The 12,218-nt window shown below is 36.1% G+C and overlaps 1 protein-coding gene across 2 annotated transcripts; it reads right to left on the reverse strand.

Moving 5' to 3' along the window:
* Positions 1-3,350: 3,350 nt before the first annotated feature.
* Positions 3,351-11,462, reverse strand: mtfr1l (mitochondrial fission regulator 1-like). Of its 2 annotated transcripts, XM_055053476.1 has the most exons (8): positions 11,361-11,462; positions 10,775-10,892; positions 10,573-10,680; positions 10,029-10,138; positions 8,919-9,130; positions 7,096-7,486; positions 6,149-6,285; positions 3,351-3,648 (listed from the first exon to the last, which is right to left on the reverse strand). In XM_055053476.1, exons 2-7 carry the CDS (start codon positions 10,787-10,789, stop codon positions 6,168-6,170), a joined length of 954 nt encoding a protein of 317 aa, XP_054909451.1. In that variant the 5' UTR covers positions 10,790-10,892; positions 11,361-11,462; the 3' UTR covers positions 3,351-3,648; positions 6,149-6,167. The 2 variants fall into 2 exon arrangements, with proteins under 2 accessions (XP_054909451.1, XP_054909452.1); XM_055053477.1 differs by lacking the exons at positions 3,351-3,648; positions 11,361-11,462 and having other exon boundaries at positions 4,606-6,285.
* Positions 11,463-12,218: the final 756 nt, after the last annotated feature.

Consider the following 12,218-nt stretch of genomic DNA (forward strand, 5'->3'; position numbering starts at 1 on the left):
TGGCGCCACTGCTTGTTCTAAAATCATATTTGGGTAAATTGGTTAAAATGGTCGACGTTTAAAAGCTCCTGAAGCTTTTTATTGAATTTAGTTCATTTTCATTCGACCTTTTCAGGACACTCCTGTTTACCCGCTTCTTAAGAAATTATGAAAATCTAATTTATTGGGTTTCCTTAAGTGGACATTTATTAGAAGTGCTGCTCACACGGCATCCATCGCCCAAATAACAGTTTGAGGAATTGGAACATGTTGTTCAATGAATCTGAATAGTTTAGCTTCAAAAACACGTTATATTACTTTCATTTAGGTTTTAAAAGAGCAGAAACCAACTGCAACAGGGTTCAATAAAGAAACCAAGCAATAAACAATCAACTAGTGTACTGGTGACAAAAGCAGGTTTTTAGGAATTTGTCAGATTGTTTTGATAGAATAATTGCACTAAACATCCTCAAAAGAACGACTGTAAAACAACCAGTAATATTTTTAGGTTGTTTTTGTCATTATGTGGGAAATTATGTTTTTTCAAAATCAGAATCAACTTTATAGGCCAAGATTGTGCGTTTAGTTTGACTTCGATTTCAGATATAGTTTCCTTTAGGCAAATTTTCTATTGAAAAAAACAACACAAATGTTGCATTTTCTAGGTTTAAAACCTAAAAAATAGAATAAAATTTTCATGTTAAAATTGGAACATGAAACATATTTTATGCATGAGATATTTGTCAAAAACTTTACAGTGTTTTTATTTAGCTAGACCGGGCTTGAAAATGATAACATTTTTTGGATATGTCAAAACTAAAAATATAAATGTGAATTGCTTCTTTTTTAAGAATTAAAAAGTAGAAGAGCACGTTTTTATTTCTCTTCCTACTACATATAAAAATGTAAAACTTTGCTATTTTAAGTCAGAAATCTTTAGCAATTAAACCACAGATGTCACATCTTTTGAGTTCCACAATCAACTGTAAATGCAAGTTGTCACCCATTAAAAGCCGACTTCCGCACTCCAATTAGCGCTGCTAATTAACATCACAGGATATTTACGGCTCCACTCATGAACACGATTCACTCGGCGAGCATCTTTAAATGGAAACCTCACTCACTGAGACGCAGATGACCAAGAATAGAACCAGCGGAGTGATTTGGATTGATCTGATGGAGTCTTTGTGGAGCTGTCGCCATTGTGAGTCAGAGGAGTTCTGTGTCTTAATGACGCGGGGGTGGGCCGCGGGCCGCGTGGGTAACACTCGGGGAAGAGTGGGCGGCCGAGAGGCTCTTGTTTTTCCCCCCGGACCTTTTTCATCCACCGTGTTTTCAACTTGTTGTTGCTACGATACGCTGAAGAAGATGGCCCTCAGACTGAACAAAGAAGCTTTTTGAGCAGCTAACACAATGATGCTAGCGCTAGCAAAAACACACTAATGTAACCATGGTTACCTTGGAGTAAAGGGTCTTTAATGGACCATTAGGACCATTGTAGATAGAAAAAGATAGAGGAAATGTCCATCCAGAGAAACTTACAAATATACATATATATTTGATTTTATAGACAAAACATTTCTTTTACAAAAATGTACAGAAAAAAAATCTCTAAGTTTAAAGTTGAAAATTATCAACTTTTCAAGGTTTAGTTTTTTTCTATTTCGATTGTGTTGAAACATCAGATTTTTTCTTGGAAATTTCAAAACTCAAGAATTTCTAGTTTTCTCTACATAATTTCTGAGAATAATCTCCAAATTTCTGAGTTTCTCGCAAATTTTTAAGTTTTTAAACTAAAAAATTTCCAATTTGTTTCCTAGATAATAAATCGTTTCTGAGATCAATTTTAAAATTTGTTTTTTGTCTCGCACTTTCAACTTTTTAAACAGAAATTTCCTTCTTTATTTTAGGAAATTTACGGCATTTTTTCTAACTACAATGGCCCTAATATACACCGTGGTACCTCAACCCTCATTTTCTGACTTGTCCTAATGCAGTGCTTCTCAAATAGTGGGGCGGGCCCCCTTTGGGGGGCGCGGTGCGATACTTGGGGGGGCGCGTGTTATCCTGGGGAACAGGCTTTTTTTTTGGCCGTACTAGTATAAAGTGTAATTGCGCACAGTAGGCGGCAGTGGCGCTCTCATTGTTACTTCTGTCACGTTTGCGACAGTGCAACATTTTTCGACTTACAAGACAACAGGTTTGCCTTGGTTAGCAGTGTTAAGTCAACAAAAAGCTCCGACTGCGTTCTGTCTATGGCCTCCGTTATTCAACAACCCCCAACATGAAAAAGTTTTTCACAGGGATGAAAAGAAAAGCGGAGAGAGACAAAGATAATGAGACAACAGAAAGTCAACCGAAAGCTAAGAAGAGGAAATACGACGAAGCGTATTTAGCGCTTGGCTTCACTGTGACTACAGTTGGAGAAGAGGAAAGACCGGTGTGTTTGCTGTGTCTAAAAATGCTCGCAGCGGACAGCATGAAGCCAAATAAATTAGCGCGTCACTTAAATACGTTACATCCCAATCACGCCGATAAGCCGCTAGAGTTTTTTCAGCGAAAACGTGCTGAATATTGCCAACAGTCATCCCGCTTTGTGAAGGCTACTTCAGTAAACCATCGAGCGCTGCTAGCATCATATAAGGTGGCGTACCAAATTGCGCAGTGCAAAAAGCCCCACACCATAGCAGAGGAGCTGATACTGCCTGCAGCAGTAGACATGGATTTATTTATTAATTTCAGGCATTGATGCACTTAAAATCTTTTCTGTTGCAGACTTAAAACACAATTTAATAAAGTTATTCTTTGTAAGTTTGACCATATGTCTTTCTGTCTTTAATGTTAATAAGGAAAAAATGTTATGCAGAGATGGATAGTCACGGTGGGGAGTGGGGGCGCGAATAGTTTTCTTCTTGCTAGGGGGGGCGCAACGGAAAATAATTGAGAAGCACTGTCCTAATGTATGAATAATAGTCGATTAGTTTAATAGTTATAATCAATTAACTGTATCGTCGGCTGTAGTTTGGCCGCCACCCAGCAGAGGGCGCCGCCACTCATTCTTAAGTGGAGTCAGCGAATCAGTATTAAAGATGGCGGAGCGATACCAGAACGGAAAAGAGAACCAGTCGACTGGAGTCTGAAAAATCAATGTTTAGCAATATAAACTCTGGACAAACTCCTTAAGTTTGTCATTAGTGGCGCTTCATTCAGCCGAGCTGCGTATGAGCATCTCGGTCTCGCATGTCTTTCTTTTCGTCTTTTATTTTTCTTATTAGCAACTTAAGTAGCAACCATAATGCTTCGCATCAACAACGACCACCTTCCTAAACTTTATTTTGAGTAAAGTAAAAAAAACGCAGATTTTGTTACAGTTAGCTTTAATAATGTTTTAATCTGTTTTTTAAAGTTCTCTAGCGAGTGTTGATTTGAAGGCCGGTACTTATCGGTTCACCAGAGCCTCTTTTTGACACAAAGTCCCATTAACAGCCCTCCAAAGATATCTGCCCGCGTCTAAAATTGGCGGATGGATCTATTCTTCTTCACCTCCACGGCGGAGGTGACGAGGCACAAAGTAGGCCAAGGACTCAGAAAGTAGGCTGAGAACCACAGAGGAGCTGGATCATCCAGGGAAGGAGAGGAAATGGGAAAGAATGTGGGCCAGCGCTGATCCTGGAAATTTAGACAGAGAGAAATCAAATTACACATGAAAACCAGGGGAAAGAGACATTTGTAAGCTTCTTATCAATAATATGTTGGTTCTAAAGTTAATTTTCTTGTATTTAATGTTAGAGGTGGGCATTTTTACTGCGCTGTACTTTTCACTTTTACTCAAGTAGTTTTTCTATTAAGTATTTCTTCTTTTATTTGAGTAAAATTTCTGGATTTTCTACCCACTGAATGAAAAACAAACATGTTTTAGCCAAAAATTCACCAAACACACCTGCAGTTTCTTTTGCCTGATGTCTTTTTTTTGTATTTTTTGTAAAAAATTGTCACTTTGGTCCTTAAAACATCAAAATATCCACATAATCAAAAAAATAACGATGTAATTTGAAGTATTGAATATTTTGATGAGTTACTCAGGAATTGGACTTTTTACCAAATACATTGTTACTCTTATTTAATTTCTTGTAGTGCTACTTTTACTTGGGTACATTTTTTGTTCAGCTCAGGTCAATTTATATAAAATTGTCTGCATCAAACTTAAAAAAAGAGACAGTATACAAATTTTATTTAATCAACATCATATTCTTTCTTCATTTACTAAGCAACACATTTTTTAAAATTAATTTCAGAAATATTTTGTACTCCAGGATATGTAAAAAAAATGCAATTATTTGAGTTTTGGTACCCAATTTTATTTATCTCTAGTAAGACTAGCACTACTTCAAGATATATTTTACTCAAGGAAAATTTAAAATGCAATAAAAAGGCTATATTTAATCAGGTATTTTTTCATAAACGTTTTTACAGTATTATTCTTTATGTTTGCCTATTTTCAAACCCATCATGAAAAAGAAAAACTAACATTTTTATTTTGAATATTTAAAATGATTTATTTTGGTTGCACTGCCCCCAGGTGGTTACACACCGTTACTACACAATAATAAGAAAAGGACGCAATCATTTTGAAAACAGTCGCACAACCTTTATTTACAGTTACTTGCATGAAAAAACAAAACCATTAAAAACAACAAAAACAGAATAAACACATTTTGATGAGGTACAAGGGTTACACACTCATTCTATGGCAGAAAAACTCCCAACAAAACCAGGAGGTTCCCTTTGACCAAGCATGCTGTGGGAGGTTTACGACACATTTCACCTCATTTAGAATTAAAAAACAAAAAATGAGCGCTGTAGTGCCAAAAAGGAAAAAGGAAAAAAAAAGAGAAAAAAACAGATTTCCATTCTTCAAAACATCCAAATGACCAATAAAGAGAGAATCTTTATTTGGAGAAACAAATAAATCCCAGACAGATTCAGGAGAATCTCAACCTACATGGGAATAATCTGTTTCCTTTTTTTTTTCTCACAAAAACGTAACTAATTTTGTTCAAATCGGGCTCAGAAAGATGTAAACACACATTTTATTAGGTAGACCTGTTTACTGTTGAATTAAAGCATTAACTACTAACTTTACCGCTAATAAAAAAAACACTCATGCCAGGTTTCATTTGGTTTTCTAACAGTCAAAACAACAAATTCAACTCCATAAATTAGAATACAATCGCAAATTTATCAGTTTTAAAAAGTGAAACTGTTTAGTTTTAATTATTTCTTATATTTTATTTTAATAATTGTGTTGTATTTTCCTTTATTTGGTATTTACTGTTCAGAAAATGTGTATAGTTTGGTCATTTTAATGTTATTTTGTGAAACTATTGTTTGTTTTTAGCAGTACAGGTGAAAAAAATAGCCCTTTGGCTAATTCTAGATATTTACAGACATATTAATGTGTACTGCCTCTGCCAAAGAAATGAAATATATATGTATTCGATTCATTCTTTATAGTTGTACTTTTTTAGATTTATTCCTGCTTGTTTATAACATCAGAGCAAAAAAAGATTTTAATCGTTTAGTCTGTTATCAGAAATCCATCAAACAAGCTACTAAAGCTAACTGCTAAAGAAAACAAGTGCAGTGGAAAGTTGAGTGGAAGAAAAAAAATCCACCTTACATGTATCTGTGAGAGGATGAAGTATTGGAGTTATTTTTGATGTATCACTGTATAAAACAACAATGAATATATTTGATGTAATATATTTCAAGCAATAGTTAATCTATACAAGTTCCACTTTTTAGAGCTGAAATAAATCAACGTTGCAATCATATTCTAATTTGAAGAGATAAAAATGTTTCTGGAATCAAAAATAACAATTTTCTTCACTTTGACACAAGAGACTTTTATCCCAACGATGCAAAATGGAAAAGAAAATTAAAAAATTGCATCTTTTCTGGTGGAAATCAACAGCCAAGTCGCCTCATTTAGATCTAATAAACAATAAAAGTTTGGACAAAGCCAGAAAAGAATCTCGATTCTAAATCTCTTCTCCGTCTTTTGTTCTGGGATCAGATCAGCTGCTGATCCATGGGAATAAACTGTAAAGGCTAAAGTTAAAAATAAAAATTGAAAAGCCTAAAAAAATTCAGCTCTCCGCTGACTTACATGGCGCAGCAGGAAGTGGCTACTTCCGTTTCACAGCAGCAGAATCCTCGTCCTTCAGGACAAACTTTTTCCTCAGAGCTTCAGAAATCAGCGTGGCGGAGTCTTCCTCTCTGAGCGACGTGCAACCGCGGCTGTACCTGGGAGACAACGCATCGTCAGCGCAGAGCGCAGGCTGACAGATTTTATTCATGCAAGACTCATTTTAATCCACCTGTGTATCAGATCTTATTCTAATTGTTTTTCAATTAGAATAAGATTTTGATCTTTTATTACCGTACAAGATACGATTTAAATCAGTTTTTATTTTTTGTACCACATCTGATTTAACTTTTTTTCATATTATGTACAATCCATTTCCTTTCCTTTGATACCAGATTTAAATCGGATCTTGTACAAAAATTTTTTTACAGAATAACATTTTTTTGTACTAGATTCAATTTAATTCTTTTCATCCCAATTACGGTTTCAATCAGTTTTTTTGATGCCTAATTTTAGATCAGTTTCTCATAGAAATCCGATGAATTTTTTTAGTACCAGGTTTGATTTTAATTAGTTTTCTTTTTAAGAAAAGAAATTAGAAATGACAAAAAATATTTTCTGAAACTCTTTTTTTTTTATTTAAAGTCTCTCTTCTGTTTGCGGCGTATTAGAGCCCTGCAACGAGTATTTTAGTTTAAATGAGAAAACAGTCGAAATATCAGAATAAAGACAATTTTACCAGAAGAACGTCTTAAAATTATGACAAAAAAATGTGTTTTAGTGAGAAGAAAAGGTTTGATAATGAATTTAGTACATTTTCATGTTGGAGTTCTGATAAAGCGACGAGTTCTATGCTCATTATTTTTTAATATTAAAGTTTTACTCTCGCGTTATTTCGCCTGTGTGGGATCTGGTTTTATTCTGGTGAACAAACAGGAAGCTGCAGGTGAGCTCTGCGCGTTCCTCACCTGTCTTTGCTCATTTTCATCTTGTTCATGTCCTTCAGGATGTCCATGACGTCGGCGAAGCTCGTCGACTTGGACAGCGACACCGTGTCTTCCTCCGCCTCCCTGAACTCCATGCTGGGCCGGTCCAGGTCGAAGGTCGCCGACGCTGTCATGGAAACCGGCGGCAGCGGGTCGGGCAGCAGCTCCGACACGATGGAGACCACGTCCTTCTCATCTTCCTCCACTGGCTCTTCGTCGTCCTCCTCCTCTTCCTCCTCGGTGACGTCGCTGATGACGAAGGAAGCGGGAGCGGCGGCCGCCGGCTGGAAGGAGGCGGCCTCGAACGGCGCCATGGAGAACGCCATGCTGGTGTCGTCGGGGGAGAGAAGTTCAGGGGTCAGCGGGTTGGAGTCTGGGGGAAGAAGAGCAGATTGCTCCGGTCGATCACTTATTACCGATTAGAGGAACTTTAAAAGGATCAAAAACGGTAAAATCTAAATGTTGTTACGGTTTTTTTTTTTTTCTGCTAAAAACACAAGTATAATTTTTGGACAAGTTTTAATATTTTGCAGAATGGGTTAAAAAAAACCTCTTTAAATGTAACCAATCAGCAGGCGCTACACCGTTACCTAGCAACCCCAGGGGAATTCCACCGTTACCTAGCAACCAAGGCAAAGCTCCAGCATGTTTGGTCAGATTTAAAGTGACAGAGGCCCTAAAAACAGATGAAAATATCTAGAACAGGACAGAGTAAAATCTTATTATCTAATCATGGTTTTGTGCTAAAAATGTAAAACATGTTTTGAATAGAACAGAAAGAAAGCAGGCAAACAAGCCGACAAATGAATGGAGATACGGATCTTTTTAGGACAAAACTGGGAATATGATACGGAACTGAAAACTAAGTCAAATTCTTCCAGGAACCTTTTATGCAACTCAATCAGAAAACGTCGAAGAGAAAACATTTTAAATTATCTGTCATGTGATGTGCAGCTGCCGCTGAACAGAGGGGATAATCTTCCATCGCTGACCTACAAACCGGCGCCGAGTCTCTGCACCAACAAACGGCTTACAGGGAATCAGGGCGGCTGACTGGGCAGCAGCACAGAGTCACATGAAGACTCAGCTACACAAGGAAAACTAACCAGAAGAAATGAGTTATCAGACTTAAACAGCAGCAGGTTCTTCCACTGATACAAAACCGGAAGAAATGCGACTTTACTGGAAGTTTGATCAACAATAAACAGCATCAGGAGCCGGATGTAATAGCTTATTACAGTTTAGTTTCATTTTGTTGTGACTTTTTCGATTACATACATAGTTCGGTGACTAGTTTTTAAGAGCGTTTGCTAGTTAAACATTGTTTATTTATTATTAGCTATTAATAATTCAATGTTTAGTTTTTGTTATTTTTTAGATATTGATTATTTAAATATTGTTCAATTTTTCTTAGTTACTAAAATGTTTAGTTTTTATTACTAATTAGTTGAACACTGTTTAATTTTCAATTAGTTTTTAGTAGTTAATTTTTTTAACACTTGCAGAATTTATAAAGGACAAAGTATTGTATTGCGATTAGGTTTACTTTGATTGGTTGATAAATACTCAACAGAAAATAAAATTTTCAGAAATAAATATTCAGTTATTGTTGAATAACAAACTAACTGGTGTTTTCTTCCCGTTTTTAGTTGGTTTTCTTAACACACAGTATAGTTCCAGTTAGTTTTTCCCACATTAACTACAGTTTTATTTATTTCATTTAACCAAAATGTTTTCTCAGCTTCAGTTCTTGTTATTTTGCTAGTTTTATGTAAGTATAATAACTCTGTTCTGGAGTTACTGACCTGAGTCACTGGCAACGATCTTGGCGATCTGTGCTCTGAGGCGGCTCAGCTCCTCCTGGAGCGCCGTGGTTCGGTTCAGCGCCGTCACGCCCGGCTTCCTCAGACCCTCCATCCGCTTCCCCTCCCGCCGGAAATTCGGCACAGATGAGTTCCTGTGCAGAACGAGGAGCGGCGTGGGTCGCCACTCGTGTTTCAGGGGCCGCGAGTCGCTTCTGCAGAGAACAGGGGTTACTTTCAAAAAGCAGAAGACACGATTGTTTTAATTTGTTTTACGTTCCACGTACGCCGTTTTATCTCTCCTGTTTTATTTTTTGTGAAACACTTTGTGGTTTAATAAAGTTTAATTGGCACAAATCAAACCAAAAAGGAAGCAAAGTTTATCATGTCAAACCTCCAATTTGATGCATCCCAATTGAACAAAGAAGTTCCAAAAAATAAACATTTGGTTGGCAAAAAGTTTGAGAGGTAGAGTTTAATCAAATATAACTTTACTGTCACAATATCGGGGTTTATAAACTTTCTCCACAGTAAAATTCAAATACTTTTCAACCATTTTCAAGATAAGTCTTCAAACTTTTCCATCACTGCACTTTGGAAATAAGAACAATACAAAATAATCTAAAAAAAAAAAGAGCTTAACTTTACTGTTCTATATGATTTATTACTGCTGTTAATGATGCTCATGATTTACAGCAGAAATGAGGTAAACTAAAGTTTTACATTTTAAAATGTTTGTATTCAATTGCACAAATCAATAACTCATTTATCCATTAGGATTATTAAATATTCAAAATTAAATAAAAAAAAAAGTTCTTGTTAAGTTTTTTCTCATTTAGAAAATATGAATAATTTTGGTAACTGAACTAAAATAGAAATGTTGTTTTTCTCCATTTCTCAGAAATGGAGAAAAACAAATATTTGGCTTCAACATTAAAATGATTCATTTGGGCTTTTAATCAAACATTAGATTGTACTTTATTGCAAAACTGTGCAGTTTGAATATTAAGCACTAACAAGGACTTTATACAGAAATCAATCACTTTCTAAATCTTTAAAACTTCTAATTGTACTTTTATGCTGCTTTTTCAGAACCAGATTTGGATTTCAGACCTGACTCTGGCGTACGTCTCCTCCTCGTCTGCGACGATCCAAGCGATGTCAGCCAGGGTCGGAACGGACGGGCCGTCGAGCGGACGGAGCGAGGGCAGACCGGGCAGCTCCTGGTGGAGCAAGAGTCGCCATTTTAACTCATCCAGAAGTGGATTTATTGGTTAAAAGCATCAAAACACAGAATAAACATCCCAATAATATAGGACAATATTTTAGTAAAAAAATACCAACTAAAAGAGGTTTTTAACTAATAAAAGAGGCTCTCACCTGATATTATGCAGAATATCAAGTGATACAAAATAGATCCTGATAAAGAATCCAATATAGGAAGAATTTGACTGGAAATGGAAAGTTAAGTATGTTTACATCCCCTCTTATTTTTAATTTTGTAAAGGAACCATCAACTGCATGTTGTTGGAGAAAATGTGGGAAAATCAAAGACAATACGCATATATTCTGGGAATGTCCAATTATCAAAAAATATTGGAGAAATATTAAGGTAGAGTAAACAAAAACACAGTGCAACTCAGGATATGAAGCGTACCTGAAAACATGCCCTCTGTGGAGGCTTTAGGGGAAGAGTGGAACCTATCCTTCTGACGACGCTGCGGGCGGCTCCATGGGGCTTATTCTGCCAGATGGGAATCATTTCCTGCAGAATTAAAAATAAATAAAAACATTCCTGATCTCTCCTCATGGTGTATACCTGCTTTCTGCACAACTTTCCCACAGCAGCATAATCTTACTGTCTCTGTTTCCATGGTGACGGTGCCTCATTCGTTGCAAACCAAATCTTGGTTTAAGTATTGTCTGAAGAAGCAGCAGCTCAGCAAACAGATGTCATGCTGCTGCTAATGCCAATTCCTGGGATCAAACACAAAACTTACTGAGGTCAAATTTGAACAAATAAAAAAAAACTGTTACAAGGGTTTTCAGTTAAAATTATCTTTCCAATGTTTCATTAATCCATTAAAAATGTTTCCCAAATGAAGCAAATTTAAGTAACTACAGTATTTTTACAAAACAAAGAAAATTAAATTAAGTTTTATTTCAAACATTACTGTTACGACTGGCGTCGTAATTATTCTAACATGAGTCGCTTTCGGTGGTGCCAGAAAAGAATATTCACCAGAGAAAAGTGTCGTTGCAATAATTATTTCAACCGTTGGTAGAAAGTACCAACAGCCCGGCCGGGTGGCTAGGCTAGCATTAGGAACCCAGTTAGCATTCACCGAACCGACACCGACAACCCAGTTGACCTTCTTTACAAAGTGCACTCGGTAAACTAAACACTTCTGTCTAAATGTCACTATAAAAAAGAGAACAACTTACGGGATATAAAAGCTGAATCGTGAGAGGCTAACGAACAACTGCTTCTGAGAGTAACCGCTTCTCTTCTGTTGACGTTTATTAGGCCGGAAGCCTGAGTCTCCCTGTCCTGTAATCTGATTGGCTGCAGCAGGACCGGCTTCCTTTATGGAGCAAACCGAACAAAGCAAATACAAGCTCGCCATCTAGCGAGAGAAACGAATACTGCAGGGTGAACATGTTAACTCATCAGAATCCAAAATAACCCAGAGTTGTATCTAACAGGTTCCGTTGAGTTCATATCTTATGGTTCTTTAATTTTCTAATGTATTTTTCCAGCTGCTTTTTGTGTTGTGTGTTCCTTATACATGTTACCAAACATAAAAAAACATCTTTAGATGTACCTTTATTCAGCTTCGTTCAAGTTTTAGTTATATAACACAAAATTACAATAACAACAACAAACAACCTGACCTTGTTTTAAGATCATGTTTTATTAACTGATTTTATGGAGCAAAATATTTTAATTACTTGTTTTATAATTGATTGTAATTTCTGTTTGTTTTCAGCAAAAAAAAGATCTCTCGTAAATGAGATCTTGAAACTTAAAGTTCAAAAAACAAAATCCTGCAGAATAGACAAAAGGACATGTAAACATATGGGTTTTATTAAGGTGATAAGAAAAAGAAATCCAAAATTGTGTCTGAAAGTAATTTTTGTAAACAAGGGAAATGTGAGAGAGTACATTAAATTAAATTGTCTTGTCATATAGTGTATGCAAATTTGTAGTTTTTTTTTTCTGAATAAATAGGAAAAAGAATGGACTGAAACACTGAGCCTTGCGGTATTCCATAAAAAATCTAGTAAGACGAACAAACGGGA

This window comes from Poeciliopsis prolifica, unplaced genomic scaffold, assembly GCF_027474105.1.
Source record: "Poeciliopsis prolifica strain line A6 unplaced genomic scaffold, Auburn_PproV2 SCAFFOLD037, whole genome shotgun sequence".
Taxonomy (NCBI): domain Eukaryota; kingdom Metazoa; phylum Chordata; class Actinopteri; order Cyprinodontiformes; family Poeciliidae; genus Poeciliopsis; species Poeciliopsis prolifica.